This window comes from Mauremys mutica, chromosome 6 (assembly GCF_020497125.1).
Source record: "Mauremys mutica isolate MM-2020 ecotype Southern chromosome 6, ASM2049712v1, whole genome shotgun sequence".
In the NCBI taxonomy this organism is placed as follows: domain Eukaryota; kingdom Metazoa; phylum Chordata; order Testudines; family Geoemydidae; genus Mauremys; species Mauremys mutica.
In genome coordinates this window covers 105,931,910-105,944,723 of record NC_059077.1, presented here as the reverse complement: position 1 = coordinate 105,944,723, position 12,814 = coordinate 105,931,910, and the positions used below count along the sequence as shown (strand labels likewise).

At 39.9% G+C, this 12,814-nt stretch overlaps 1 protein-coding gene across 1 annotated transcript in view; it reads right to left on the bottom strand.

Moving 5' to 3' along the window:
- PTPRD (protein tyrosine phosphatase receptor type D) overlaps nucleotides 1-12,814 on the bottom strand; it is a 1,658,801-nt gene that overhangs the window by 294,547 nt on the left and 1,351,440 nt on the right. The window contains exon 11 of the mRNA XM_045020490.1: nucleotides 5,049-5,194. Coding sequence (XP_044876425.1) covers nucleotides 5,049-5,194 — 146 coding nt within the window. The remainder of the gene's footprint in view (nucleotides 1-5,048; nucleotides 5,195-12,814) is intronic.

Below are 12,814 nucleotides of genomic sequence, written 5' to 3'. Positions count from 1 at the left end.
CAAAAAATAACTCACTTTCATTAACTATGTACAACAGTTCGGGACTATCATCAGCCCTGATCCTGGCTATTAGGCTGGGATGCCGTATTTATGAATCTCTTCAAAATAATCTGGTGTTTGGTCAGAAAACTAAAATTTACATTTCTGCTTAAGCTCCCTACTATGCTCGAGCTAAGAGGCTAACACCCTTACAGGTAGACATGAATGGCTCATAGGAACTACAATGCATTGTATTTGTCCAAGACTAAGTCACTAAGAACTCTTCTTCTGACTGATGCATTCATTCAGTCAGGCAGTGAAAGTAAGTAAGTGCCAGGTCACTGCCTTGCAAATGTTAGTACCACAGCAGATTCTTGTTTGGCCCAGGAGGTTATGTCCCTTGTTGAATGTCACATGACTCTAAAGAGGCAACAGACCCCTTCAGCCTTAAAAGATCTCTTGACAGAGCAGAACAAAAGTTCTTTCTTGGTAGCATGGAAGAAAAAAGAGATTCCAACTTCCTGAGCTGTTGGGATCACTGGGATTAAAATTAACAGGTCAAACTTCTGTGGGGGAGTCTCACCCACCCCTTCATTGGTTGCTATGTAACATCTGAGCCATGCACATTCCATACATGTTTGGGCAGTATTGCTATCATGTGCACATGACAGAATTTACAAGCTCTAGCCCATTTGTCCTTGGTTTCTGTACACAAATGCGTTTTTGTATATGTAAAGTCTAACATTTAAATGCAAAATGATAGCACTCAAAAATACATATGCAAAGCTGTACCTGCACAAATGCAATCTATGTTTTGAAAATCTGACTCTTAAGAGTTCAAGCTACATGTAGGGAATACCAGGATTTGCCTTTGCCTCATTTGGGAATTAAAATAAAGCATAAGAGATTAATAGCAAGGCCCTCTATGAAAATTGAAGGGTCACCTTCTCTTGGTAAATGATGATAAAAGGTTTTGGTTTGCGGACATGAGACAAGTGCAGCTTCTCCCATGGTAGGCCTTCTACAGAGCACTGGGCAGGGTGTGGTTGAACCAGGCCCGGTCCCACAGATTGCAGCATTGACCACCAGTCTCCGTGGTTTTGGACTCAGCTTGTATGGATGTTACCTCACTGTGCACATCCTAAGGCTGGTTTATTGGCTTTTCTGAGACTGGGAGGAGTCTGAGGGACAACAAAATAATATGTGATCTCTTGGGAAGAGATCAATGCCACAGCCCACATACTGACTTCCTTTTCTCTGTTCTTTAAAGAAAGCCACCGTCTTGAACAAAGCTAGAGGGCACACACATCTCCCTCTGATGTGAACCAAAACAGGACAGCTGGTATATATGATGTGTGGGCTGCTATGGAGGGAGAGGAGGCTCCACAATCCGAGAAACAGGTTGGTACAACTATTTGACTCAGAAGGGGAAAGAAGGAGAATGTCAGGACCTGAGCCATGGGCAGTCTGACCTAGTGGTCGGAGTAGGGGTAGTCAGACCTCATGGTCAGAGTTAAAATCAGTATCTAGGATCCAAGACAGAGGTGAGAGCAGGAATCAGAGCCCAGGAACCAAGCCAGTGGGTCACAGCAGGAATCAGAAACCAGGGATCAAACAGGAGTCAGGTCCAGTGCAGCAGCCAGTCAGGAAGCCCCTCAGTTGCTCAGACAACTTCCTATGCCTCCTTGTGGCCAATCGCTGGGTCTGGCCATCGTCCCCAGTTAGGATCTTCGAGGGCAGTGCCTCTGCGAGGGGTCAGAGTTCTGTGAGCCCCTCATATGCAGTAGTTTTGGGTCAGCTTCCCAGGAGAAGCCAGGGTGTGAAAGCTGCCTGAGAACCTGTGGGCCTTTACAGAGAAGCCAAATCATTGCAGAATGGGGAAGCTTCAGAACATGAATGCTACTAATGTTCCCTTTAGTTGCACATTACACTGTGGATTACATATGCGCCACCAGCGGTTTTGCTTATAGGTAGGCTTGGAAGTAAAAGATTTTTATCAGTAACTGTTGGCAAAAATTAATTTAACCATACACACACCAACCAACAAAAAAATATTTTCATCGATAACAACAGAAATTTACACATAAGCAAAGCAAGAAAAATGCAGCTTGATAATTTATCAGTATTTGATTTAAGGATATTTACTTCATAGTATTTTGACAAGTGATGTTAACGATTGTATTTTAACAGTTATAAAGCTTTAACTTTTTGAATCTCAGTGTCTACTGTCATTAAAAAATTATTGTCTAGACCCTCCCCCAATTTCCTACAACTGTGAAAATTTAAATTTAAATTGCTAAAATAATTTAAAAATGCTTAAAACCAATAATTTTGTACAATTGTGAAAATATGCTAAAAATTAAAAAATATTATCCATAAAAATTACAAAAAAATTAAAATCAATTTCTGCCAAGTCTATTTATGGGCTAAAATTGTTACCTCTTGAACAGTATGGACAAAAGAACTGTGAAGTGAAACCCAGTAGTTCTGGCACTCTGATTGCAAACAAGATATCTTCCAAACTGTGAAAGGGACCTCTATTGGCTAACATTTATTTATTATATGTCATTTCAAATTGTTTTTTTTTGTTGCATGCTTGTTTTATAATTCCTAGTTTATCTGCAGGTGGTTTACATTTTGTTGGTTTTTAGGAAAGAAAATACTATCTGTACATATTGTTTTCCCATCAGGAGATAAGAGAAATGCCTCCTCACTTGCATAGCAGTAAACTCCTCAGAATTCCCCAGTAGTCAGAGAGGCTTGCAACTGAACTCTTAGGAAACTGAGAGATCCTAAGAACACTGGGTAATCCTAGATGCTGACTGGCCAAGGCCGGGCAACCCTTGTGGAGTTCAGGGGTTGAGTTTAAAAATTAATTTTTGGGGTACACAACATGAATAAGTTTGTAAACTCTTCTTTCCTATCCTGAACTCAAATCTTTCTGACCACTCCCAAATGTTTAGCTAAAGTGATGCCTGTACTCCTGCATGTTCTAGGAGTAGAACCTACATCTCTCCACAATGTGGAGCGGTGAAATACACAACGTTTTTCATTTGTTTCCTCTTCCCCTTCTCCATTTCTTTTGCAGCATCTCCTAACCAGGATTCTTACTCAATTTTCAAGCTGAACTTTCTAATCCATGTTGTTTGAATGGATTTGAAGCAGGAAAAATACCATGCAATGTTCATTTATAATATATATTTAGTGTATGAAAGGTCCGCCCTATGCCTTAAATTTCTGAAATGATAAACTGCTCTTATTAATTATTGGGCAATACCACATACTTGGAATTGTTCAAACAGGGAGCAAAATCACTTTTATAATGAGAGAGAGGCAGGTGAAGCCTCCTTACTACTAAGTAATGAAATTCAGAAAGATACATAAACATTTATTTTAGTGAATAAGGGAAAAAACAAGAATAGTTATTTGAGACTCCTGTAGTTACTGCTGAGGTGCAAAGTCCAAAATGTTCCCTGCTTCTCCATGTGCCTTTTCTGAATCTAATTTCTGCTGTTGCTCTAATTTCCATTTGAAAATTCTACAGCATGAGTTAATGGCTTTTTTTGGAGAGGGAAGAAAACTCCTTAAAGTGTTGATGTGCTTTCTGCTTTAACTAATTAGCTTTTCAGTGCTTTATAATGAAAATTACCTGTTAAATGTTTCATAATTCTTTGAAACATGTCCTATCCTGTTTGAATATGCACTCTTGTTCTACATACCACTTAAGGACTTTTAAAAATACATTTTACATCATATATTTATAGTTCAGTTCAAATATTTTATGGAAGTAAAACATGTTTATCTTTTAGCCTATTCTCCCATAAAACAAATGCAGAAATAAACATAAAATGGTATATGAAACAAATAAAACACAATACTGCAAAATAAAAGTAAATCAACACAATACCCAGAAATATACATGATCTGTCTGACTGACTGTTGCTCATCTTCAATATAGATTTTGTGACCATTATGGGACAGATTGCGTATGCTTTATTATAAAGCGCCTATTCTCCTCTTACTCCAATTACGTAAAAAAGAATTGTGCATATGCATTGAAAGCTGTAAACAATTACTTGCATTGAGTGGAGAGTACACATCTTAAAATCCTTTGACAACTATTTTTCTTACTGAATTAAATACATTTGCAAAGAACCATAATAGCTAGTAAAAGGTTGATAGATCTTGTATGGTAACCAAAACATGCTTTTAAATACTCTTAAAATAAAACAATTAGCCCACAAAAGAAATAAAATGTAGCCTTTGCTCTATTGACATAGCAGGACTAATTTACAAAGCCGTATGTGAGTTATCAACTCAAATACCATTAAAAGCTAACATCCTGGGTGAGTCCTGTGAAAAATTATCCCAATGCATTTTGGTTTGTCTCTTCATAGTCAGAGGCACAGACTTAAATTTTCCTATAAACATTCTGGCATGCAAGTCTAGACCATTCATTCATATAGCATGTGTCAGAACTGTGTGATAGATAATTTATAATACTATTTTGCCTTGTGATTATTTTCTAAATGCAAAATCCTATTTTTAATACTGAGAAGCTAGTAGAGATGCAGCTGAAGTTATACATAATCAGCTCCAGGTTTTTTGGTGTCATCTTCTCTGAACAGGCATCTGGAACAATCAATAGGCCAATCCAACCTTAGTCCTAACTTTTTCCACTACTTAAAATGGCAATAGTGTCCCCAGAATTACCCCCAAGAAACACCTCCACCCTCCACTAGTAGACAGTCTTTATCATTTTGTTCAATTTCTGGCCATGACAGGTAGGAAACCCACCTCCTCTGAGACCATTCCTAATGCTAATCTTTAAAAATGTCAAAAGGAAACTCTTAAGACATAGCAAAACCGTCTTCTCTTCTGTGGTCTTGTGGACAACCAGTTTGCAGAGTAGGTGATTCCCAGGACTGCTTGCAAAGATTTATCCCCTGTGGTGATAGCTATTTGCTTAGTCATTGATAATAAAGGACACTCACGAGGATTAAAAACATAAAATAAACATGATGTTAGAATGAATGTTTTTCAGAGGAACAGAACAATGGACCTAATACCTCAAATCTCTGATTGCTGACTTTCTTTCCCTTTTTATTCCAGACAATTTTAGGTCTTGGGTCTCCTGTAGCTTGGCAGATGAATGATGCGACTCCTCCAGAGACCCCTGTCTGATCAACGGGAGTTCTTGTAAACTTTGGCGGTGCTAAAACAAGAAAATAAGTAACAAAATAAATCTAAGCAGTAGACATAAAAAAGCATGTCAAGCTGTCAAAATGAAAATAAAAAAAGGAGGAAATACTTTGTTTCTGTAGGAATTGTATTCACCTGTAAGAGAAGGCTTTTAAAAAAACCTTAAAAGGTCAGGGGAGCACTTAGAGATTTGACTAGTAAAATGTGTATTAACACAGAAATCTAATACCATCAGAATAGGAAGACCATGCATTAATTTTATCACCATTATAAATAAAAATCTAATTTGTTCTCTGTTGCAAAATGAGCTCATCAATCAAATGGAATAAGATCATGGTTCATGGCTTAATGTTACTACCAGGGGATGTCATGAAAGCAAGTTTTCCACCTCTGAGCCATTAAAATCAGTGACATTTAGAACAGAAACATTTGAAAAAGTTTGAGGAGACGGGTGTAAATGCCTACAGATTAAAAATCCAGACCAGAGAGGAGAAAGGACAACTGCTTGCCCACAGTTCAAAAGACACCACATTTATAAATCCTGGCCTATCTCCCAAATTATGCCATATTTTGCTGAAGGAACAAGGGAAAGAAGATACTGTATCTGCAGAGACACGGTGACAAGAAAGAAGAGAGAGTGGGAGAAAGGAGAAATGAAAAGATAAGAGAAAACATGGGGAAAAAAAACAGAAAGGAAAGGAAAGAAGTAGGGATTTTCACTAATTATTTTCTTTCCTTCTGTCCAAGAAGAATAACATCCCTTGTGTTAATGTAGTCAAACCTTGATGAAGAGAATCCTGGTTAACCAAAACTCTCAGTTATACCAAGACCGGATATGACCTTGATGTGTGAAGTCTGACCAGTGCATGCAGATGTATGTGTTGCAGAGTCCTTGAGTACAGCTGCTGCATTCTCTTGCATAACTAGCCAGCCTTCAGCAATCTATTATATTTGGGGGAGCTAACTTAAAGTTAGTGTTTCAAGGTCAGTGACCCAGTGTTTCCATTGTATCAGTTTCCTTTATTTTGAACTGGTATATAAAGGTATTATATGGAGGTTACTATGTTTATCTTGAAATGGAGTGGAATTAGGTTTTGGAATGCATGGCATGGATTTAATCAACAATACGGGTCTAACTCAAGTCCTGTGCACCAGTTCTGGCCCATCTTTTTTTCTTTATTTTCACTTTTCCTTCCCCCCTTTTCTTTCATCATCTCTCTCTTCTCTCAGTTATTCTCTTTTGTTCTCTTTCCTTTTCTTTTCTAGCATTCCCTGGTAAGGCTTCTCCTTTGTACTGTTTTTTTTTAATTTGCTACTTCTCACATATCACTTCTAACCTTATGCTCTGCTGAATTGGCCTTTCCAGAGGAAGTGCTTCTTGTCACGCAGTTATCAGCAATATAGAAAACCAGGAGACTATAAACAAATATCAATAACCATGGAAGGAAAAATGTTAAAATCAGTAAAAAAATGATGAATTTTGTTCAACATCTTCCTTAATGATCTGGATGATGGATGAACTACACCCTCAGCAACTTTGTGGATGATACTAAGCTGGGGGGAGAGGTAGATATGCTGGAGAGTAGGGATGGGGTCCAGAGTGACCTAGACAATTTGGAGGATTCGGCCAAAAGAAATCTGATGAGGTTCAGCAAGGACAAGTACAGAATCCTGTACTTAGGATGGAAGAATCCAATGCACTGCTACAGACTGTGGACTAACTGGCTAAGCAGTAGTTCTGCAGAAAAGGACCTGGGGATTACAGTGGACGAGAAGCTGGATATGAGTCAACAGTGTGCCCTTGTTGTCAAGAAGGTTGATGGCATATTTGGCTGTATTAGTAAGAGCACTGCCAGTAGATCAAGGGAAGTGATTATTCCCCTCTCTTCAGCACTGGTGAGGCCACAGTGCCTCTGGAGTATTGTGTCCAGTTTGGGGCCCTCCACTACAGAAAGGATGTGGACAAATTGGAGAGAGTCCAAAGGAGGGCAATGACAATTATTAGGGGGCTGGGGCACATGATTTATGAAGAGGCTGAGGGAACTGTGCTTATTTAGTCTGCAGCAGAGAAGAGTGAGGGGGGAATCTGAAAGCAGCCTTCAACTTCATCCTTAGAGGTGGAATCTCCATCCTTAGAGGTTTTTAGGTGCTGGCTTGACAAAGCCTTGGCTGGAATGATTTAGTTAGTTGGTCCTGCTTTGAGCAGGGGATTGGGACTAGATGACCTCCTGAAGTCTCTTCTAACCCTAATATTCTATGAACTACCTGAAGTGGGGTTCCAAAGAGGATGGAGCTAGGTTGTTCTCAGTGGTGGCAGAACAAGGAGCAACGGTCTCAAGTTCCAGTGGGATATTGGTTGGATATTAGGAAAAACTATTTCACTAGGAGGGTAGTAAAGCACTGAAATGGTTACCTAAGGAGGTGGTGGAATCTCCATCCTTAGAGGTTTTAAGGCCCGGCTTGACAAAGCCATGGCTGGGATGATTTAGTTGGGGTTGGTCCTGCTTTGAGCAGAGGGTTGGACTAGATGACCTCCTGAGTGAGGGGCTTGGGTCTCACAGGACATGTGACCATGTCACCTGATACTGGAGTCCATCTTAAACCTGGTGCTTTTCCTTTTAAAAGCAGGGGTAGGAACCTAGACAGAAAAGATTCCTGCCTTGTAACAAAGCTATAAAAGGGGGTGGAACAGAACAAAGGGGTTCTGCCAGTCATGAGAAATCCCCGAGTTACCACCTGAGCTGGAACTTACAAGGTCTGTACCAGGGGAAAGGATTGGAAGCTTATTGGAACATCGCTGAGGGTGAGATTTACCTGTATTCAGTTTCTTAAATGTATTAGGCTTAGGCTTGCGTGTTTTGTTTTATTTTGCTTGGTAACTTACTTTGTTCTGTCTGTTATTTCTTGAAACCACTTAAATCCTACTTTTTATACTTAATAAAATCCCTTTTGTTTATTAGTAAACTCCAAGTAAGTGATTAATACCTGGGGGAGCAAACAGCTGTGCATATCTCTCTATCAGTGTTATAGAGGGTGGCCAATTTATGAGTTTACCCTGTATAAGCTTTATAGAGAGTAAAATGGATTTATTTGGGGTTTGGATCCCATTGGGAGCTCGGTGTCTGGGTGCTGGAGACAGGAGCACTTCTTAAGCTGTTTTCAGTTAAGTCTGCAGCTTTAAGGCTGTGGTTCAAACCTTATAATAAATAAATAAATAATAACTGGAGATATACCAATCTCCTAGAACTGGAAGGGACCTTGAAAGGTCATTGAGTCCAGCCCCCTGCCTTCACTAGCAGGACCAAGTACTGATTTTTGCCCCAGATCCCTAAGTGGCCCCCTCAAGGACTGAACTCACAACCCTGGGTTTAGCAGGCCAATGCTCAAACCACTGAGCTATCCCTCCCCCCTTGTGTTGCAGCAGGCTTGCGTGTCTGGCTCAACAAGACAGGGTTCTGAAGTCTCAAGCCATCAGAGAAAATGGGCTCAGAGGTAGTTTCAGCACATCAGGTGACAGTCCCAAGGGGGTCTCTGTTACCGAACCCATCACGGCTACCATCATAAATGAATTTACTGTACTGTACTAAATAGCCATATTTAATATAAGAGAATCAAGAAGATCCTGAGTATAACAAGATGAACCATGTATTTTTAATGCTATTGTTAAAGTGTTACAAGCAAATTGTGAAAAACTGTTTGCCCACAATGAGAACAAAATAATGCTGCTGGGAAATTCCCACATTTTGAATAGATGTGACAGGTAAAATATGCATTACTATAGTCTCAATTACAATTTAAATTGTCTTGATCAGATAATATTCCACAATTATTTTATGCTTCCATCAAGGTTTTATTTCATTTCATTTAAAAAAAAAAAGAGGAGTCTCAGGATTCACAATCACAGCAGTTGTTTTAGTATATATCAAAACCATTTTACAGTTAGAGTGTTACCTCTAGTTATGGAAAGTGGCAGCAGAGTTTAGTTGACGTAATTAGGCTATATAAGCAAGCAGCTTCTCAGAATGCTCTGGGAACCTTGACCTGTTCACTGAACTAATTCTGTCTACTGAAGTTCTACATGCTTGAAAAACAAGTGCACTAGTAAGTCTAGAACTAACAAAGTAAAGAGCGTGTCACTGTCCCTATGGGAATCCAATCACTATAGTGAAAAATCTGTCGCAAAACAAAACCTGGAGTCATGAATAGCCAAAGAAATAACAAGAAAGAAATGGGAAAATCCTGAGCCCGAGATACAAACTTTATGCCTGGATCTCAAGAGAGAGAACAATTAAATCTGATAGAAAGCATCTGGCTTTAACAAATCCTGGTAGTTTTGGACCTTTTTCTATGTACGTATTAACCTTCCACTCTGATAAGTAAAAAGATTGGGCCTGAAATGCTCATATTCCATTACAGAAGCTGTGATTTTGTGTTTTCAAGATAAAGTTGAAATATTACCACGCTCCTTTTATTCTTTTGACAGTGTTAATTCAACAAAACACCTGCAAAACACTTGAAAGAAAAATGCTGGGTGGGTGAGTCCTTTGATTAAAATAACTGTGGGTTTAGGCTACTCAGGAAATATTGAGCAGAGGGTTGGACTAGATGACCTCCTGAGGTCCCTTCCAACCTGAGATTCTATGATTTTAACTCAAAACTGTATGAATCCGCACACACTTTACACCACATCTTCTACAGATTAGCCCACTGATTTAAATCTCACAACAATGAAGCAACAAAGGGCTTGGCTACACTTGAAAGTTGCAGCGCTGGGAGTTACAGCACTGGTCATGCAGCTGTGCAGGAACAGCACTGGTGTGTGGCCACACTCACAGCTACCAGCGCTGGTGTGTGGCCACATTTGCAGCATTTACAGCGCTGTTGGGAGTGCTGCATTATGGGCAGCTATCCCAGCATTCAAGTGGCAACAACGTGCTTTTCAAAAGAGGGAGATAGAGAGAGTGGATTTTTGGAGCCAACACTGTGTGTTAGCTTCCTGGATTGAAAAATCACAAAATGTTCGCGAACCCTTAGTCTTAATTGCAAACAGCCTGCATCCAACGCTGTTTCTCTGTCAAGCAAACATTCACTCCCTGCCTCTCATTTGATTGTTCACAGCCAGGTACAGATAGCTCCTGTTTGCTGTGATCAGTGTTTGTTTTTTTAGATAAGCAGTTCAACGGAGCTCCGATCGGAGTTCACAACAAAACAAAGAGAGGCTGCATAACAAAACAAAGAGAGTAATTTAGTTAAAAGCATTCTGGGATATCTCCTTATTCCCTGGAGGCCAATACAAGCACTGCGCTGGATCACCAGCGCTGCAATCGCTACACCCCAACCTGACCAGGTGTACAGCCAGCGCTGCAGCCAGAGTTACAGCGCTACGGTTACTAATTGCAGCGCTGGAAAGCCTCTACCAGCGCTGCAACTTGCAAGTGTAGCCAAGCCCAAAAATTATGACTTACTTCCTTTGAGCCATTTAAGTGGTTTGTTTTTCAAGACTATACACTGTAAATCATATCAAGGATTAAGAATGGCTCCTTTTCACTCCCTACAGCCGCTAACTCAGTTATCTTGGGGCGGGATTATACAGGATTTTTTTTTAAATCTTAAACTAAAAGTACGTTGAATCAATTCTTTAGATGAATAAAATAGTCTATTTTAGGGTTTTATAGCGCTGCCCATCAACATACTATATAAGGCAGTACCATGCTTTATTGCTCTGCTGTAAAACGTAGTGGTGAAAAAAGAAGGAGAAATAAAGGGGAAATTTCCCCTTATAAAAATCCAGAGCCAAATTCTCTGCTGGTGTAAATTAGTACAACTCCAGTGAAGGCAATGGGGCTGGCTGCACCAATTTATACCAGAAAATAATTTGGCCACCCATTTTAAAAATGACTTGAAGCCTTTATTTCCAATACTGTGCAAACTGCACTGCTGCTTAAGGAATATTCTGCCCTGAAAACTGTAAAGCTAACGCTTTCTTATACAGAGATATGCATGCTGACTGTTGAGACAAAAATAAGGAGCAGGGGTGGGGCTTTGGGGGAAGAGGTTCAGAAAAAGGGCAACTAAAATGATTAGGGGTTTGGAACGGTTCCCATATGAGGAGAGATTAAAGAGGCTAGGACTCTTCAGCTTGGAAAAGAGGAGACTAAGGGGGGATATGATAGAGGTATATAAAATCATGAGTGGTGTAGAGAAAGTGGATAAGGAAAAGTTATTTCCTTATTCCCATAATACAAGAACTAGGGGTCACCAAATGAAATTAATAGGCAGCAGGTTTAAAACAAATACAAGGAAGTTCTTCTTCATGCAACGCACAGTCAACGTGTGGAACTCCTTACCTGAGGAGGTTGTGCAGGCTAGGACTATAACAGCGTTTAAAAGAGAACTGGATAAATTCATGGTGGTTAAGTCCATTAATGGCTGTTAGCCAGGATGGGTAAGCCCTAACCTCTGTTTGTCAGAGGGTGGAGATGGATGGCAGGAGAGAGATCACTTGATCATTGCCTGTTAGATCCACTCCCTCTGGGACACCTGGCTTTGGCCACTGTCGGTAGACAGGATACTGGGCTAGATGGACCTTTGGCCGTTCTTATGTTCTAGGTGGAGCAGGAGGTGGGGCCTCAAGGGAAGAGGCAGAACAGGAGCGGGGTCTTGGGGGGAAGAGGAGGAGCAGGAGGGGGTCGTTTTCAGCAATTAGAAAGTTGGCAACCCTAAGCCCAGGCCACTGAGAGTGAGCAAGCTAGATTATACTCCATCTTGTGTAACACCAGCAGAACTGTTTACTAAGTTCCATACATACCTGTGCAATTCTACTGAAGGCAATGAGTTTGCAGAAATATAACTGTGGGCTTAGTTTGGCCTTCACAATGTACAGTATTGATTCATAAGAGAGGAGGGGGGAACCTATTTGGCTCTTAAATCCCAGGATGAGGTTTTGCAGGGCTGGGGTATTTAATGAAAAAAATGTTAATAGTAAACTGAGAACATTTGTTATGAGAATGACAGAGGCAAAAAAATGGGACCCAAGATGATATTTTTACAGTCACTTTTCGGAGGAAAACAACATTTTAAAATAGTTCTGAGAAGAGTTTAGTACGACTTTTATTAGCAGAGACCAAACCTTCCAATTTAACGGTGAGAAGACTGGGAATTTCTTTTCCCCATTGTTTCATTTCACCAAGTAAAACAATCTACCACGTTGAAATTCCTCTCTCTTTAGCAAGAAAAAGCTGTCCACTGGAATGAGTGTTCAATGTGATGAACAGTGTTTAGAGTAAAGAGAGAAGTCTAAACAGTGTGCATGTTATCAGTGCTGCACTTGTTTCATGATAAACTCATTCAGAAGACTAAGTTATTGGAAAATTCTTCCACTCTGAGAAATATGGCTATGTTGCTAAGTCAGAAGTACAACAGTGATACCTATATACATTTTTTAAAAAGTGAACTTTTGTATTTTGTGTGAATATTTTGTGACCCCACAAAAAGTGTAGGTACAGCAGTGTCCCAACTTCCCATCTTGAAAATATGGCAACATTATTTAGTTGACTAAAATACAATACCACAGAGGTCAAGTTATGATTAAAAACCTGTGTCCTCCTTTGGATGAAAAGTAGAGGTACTAAAC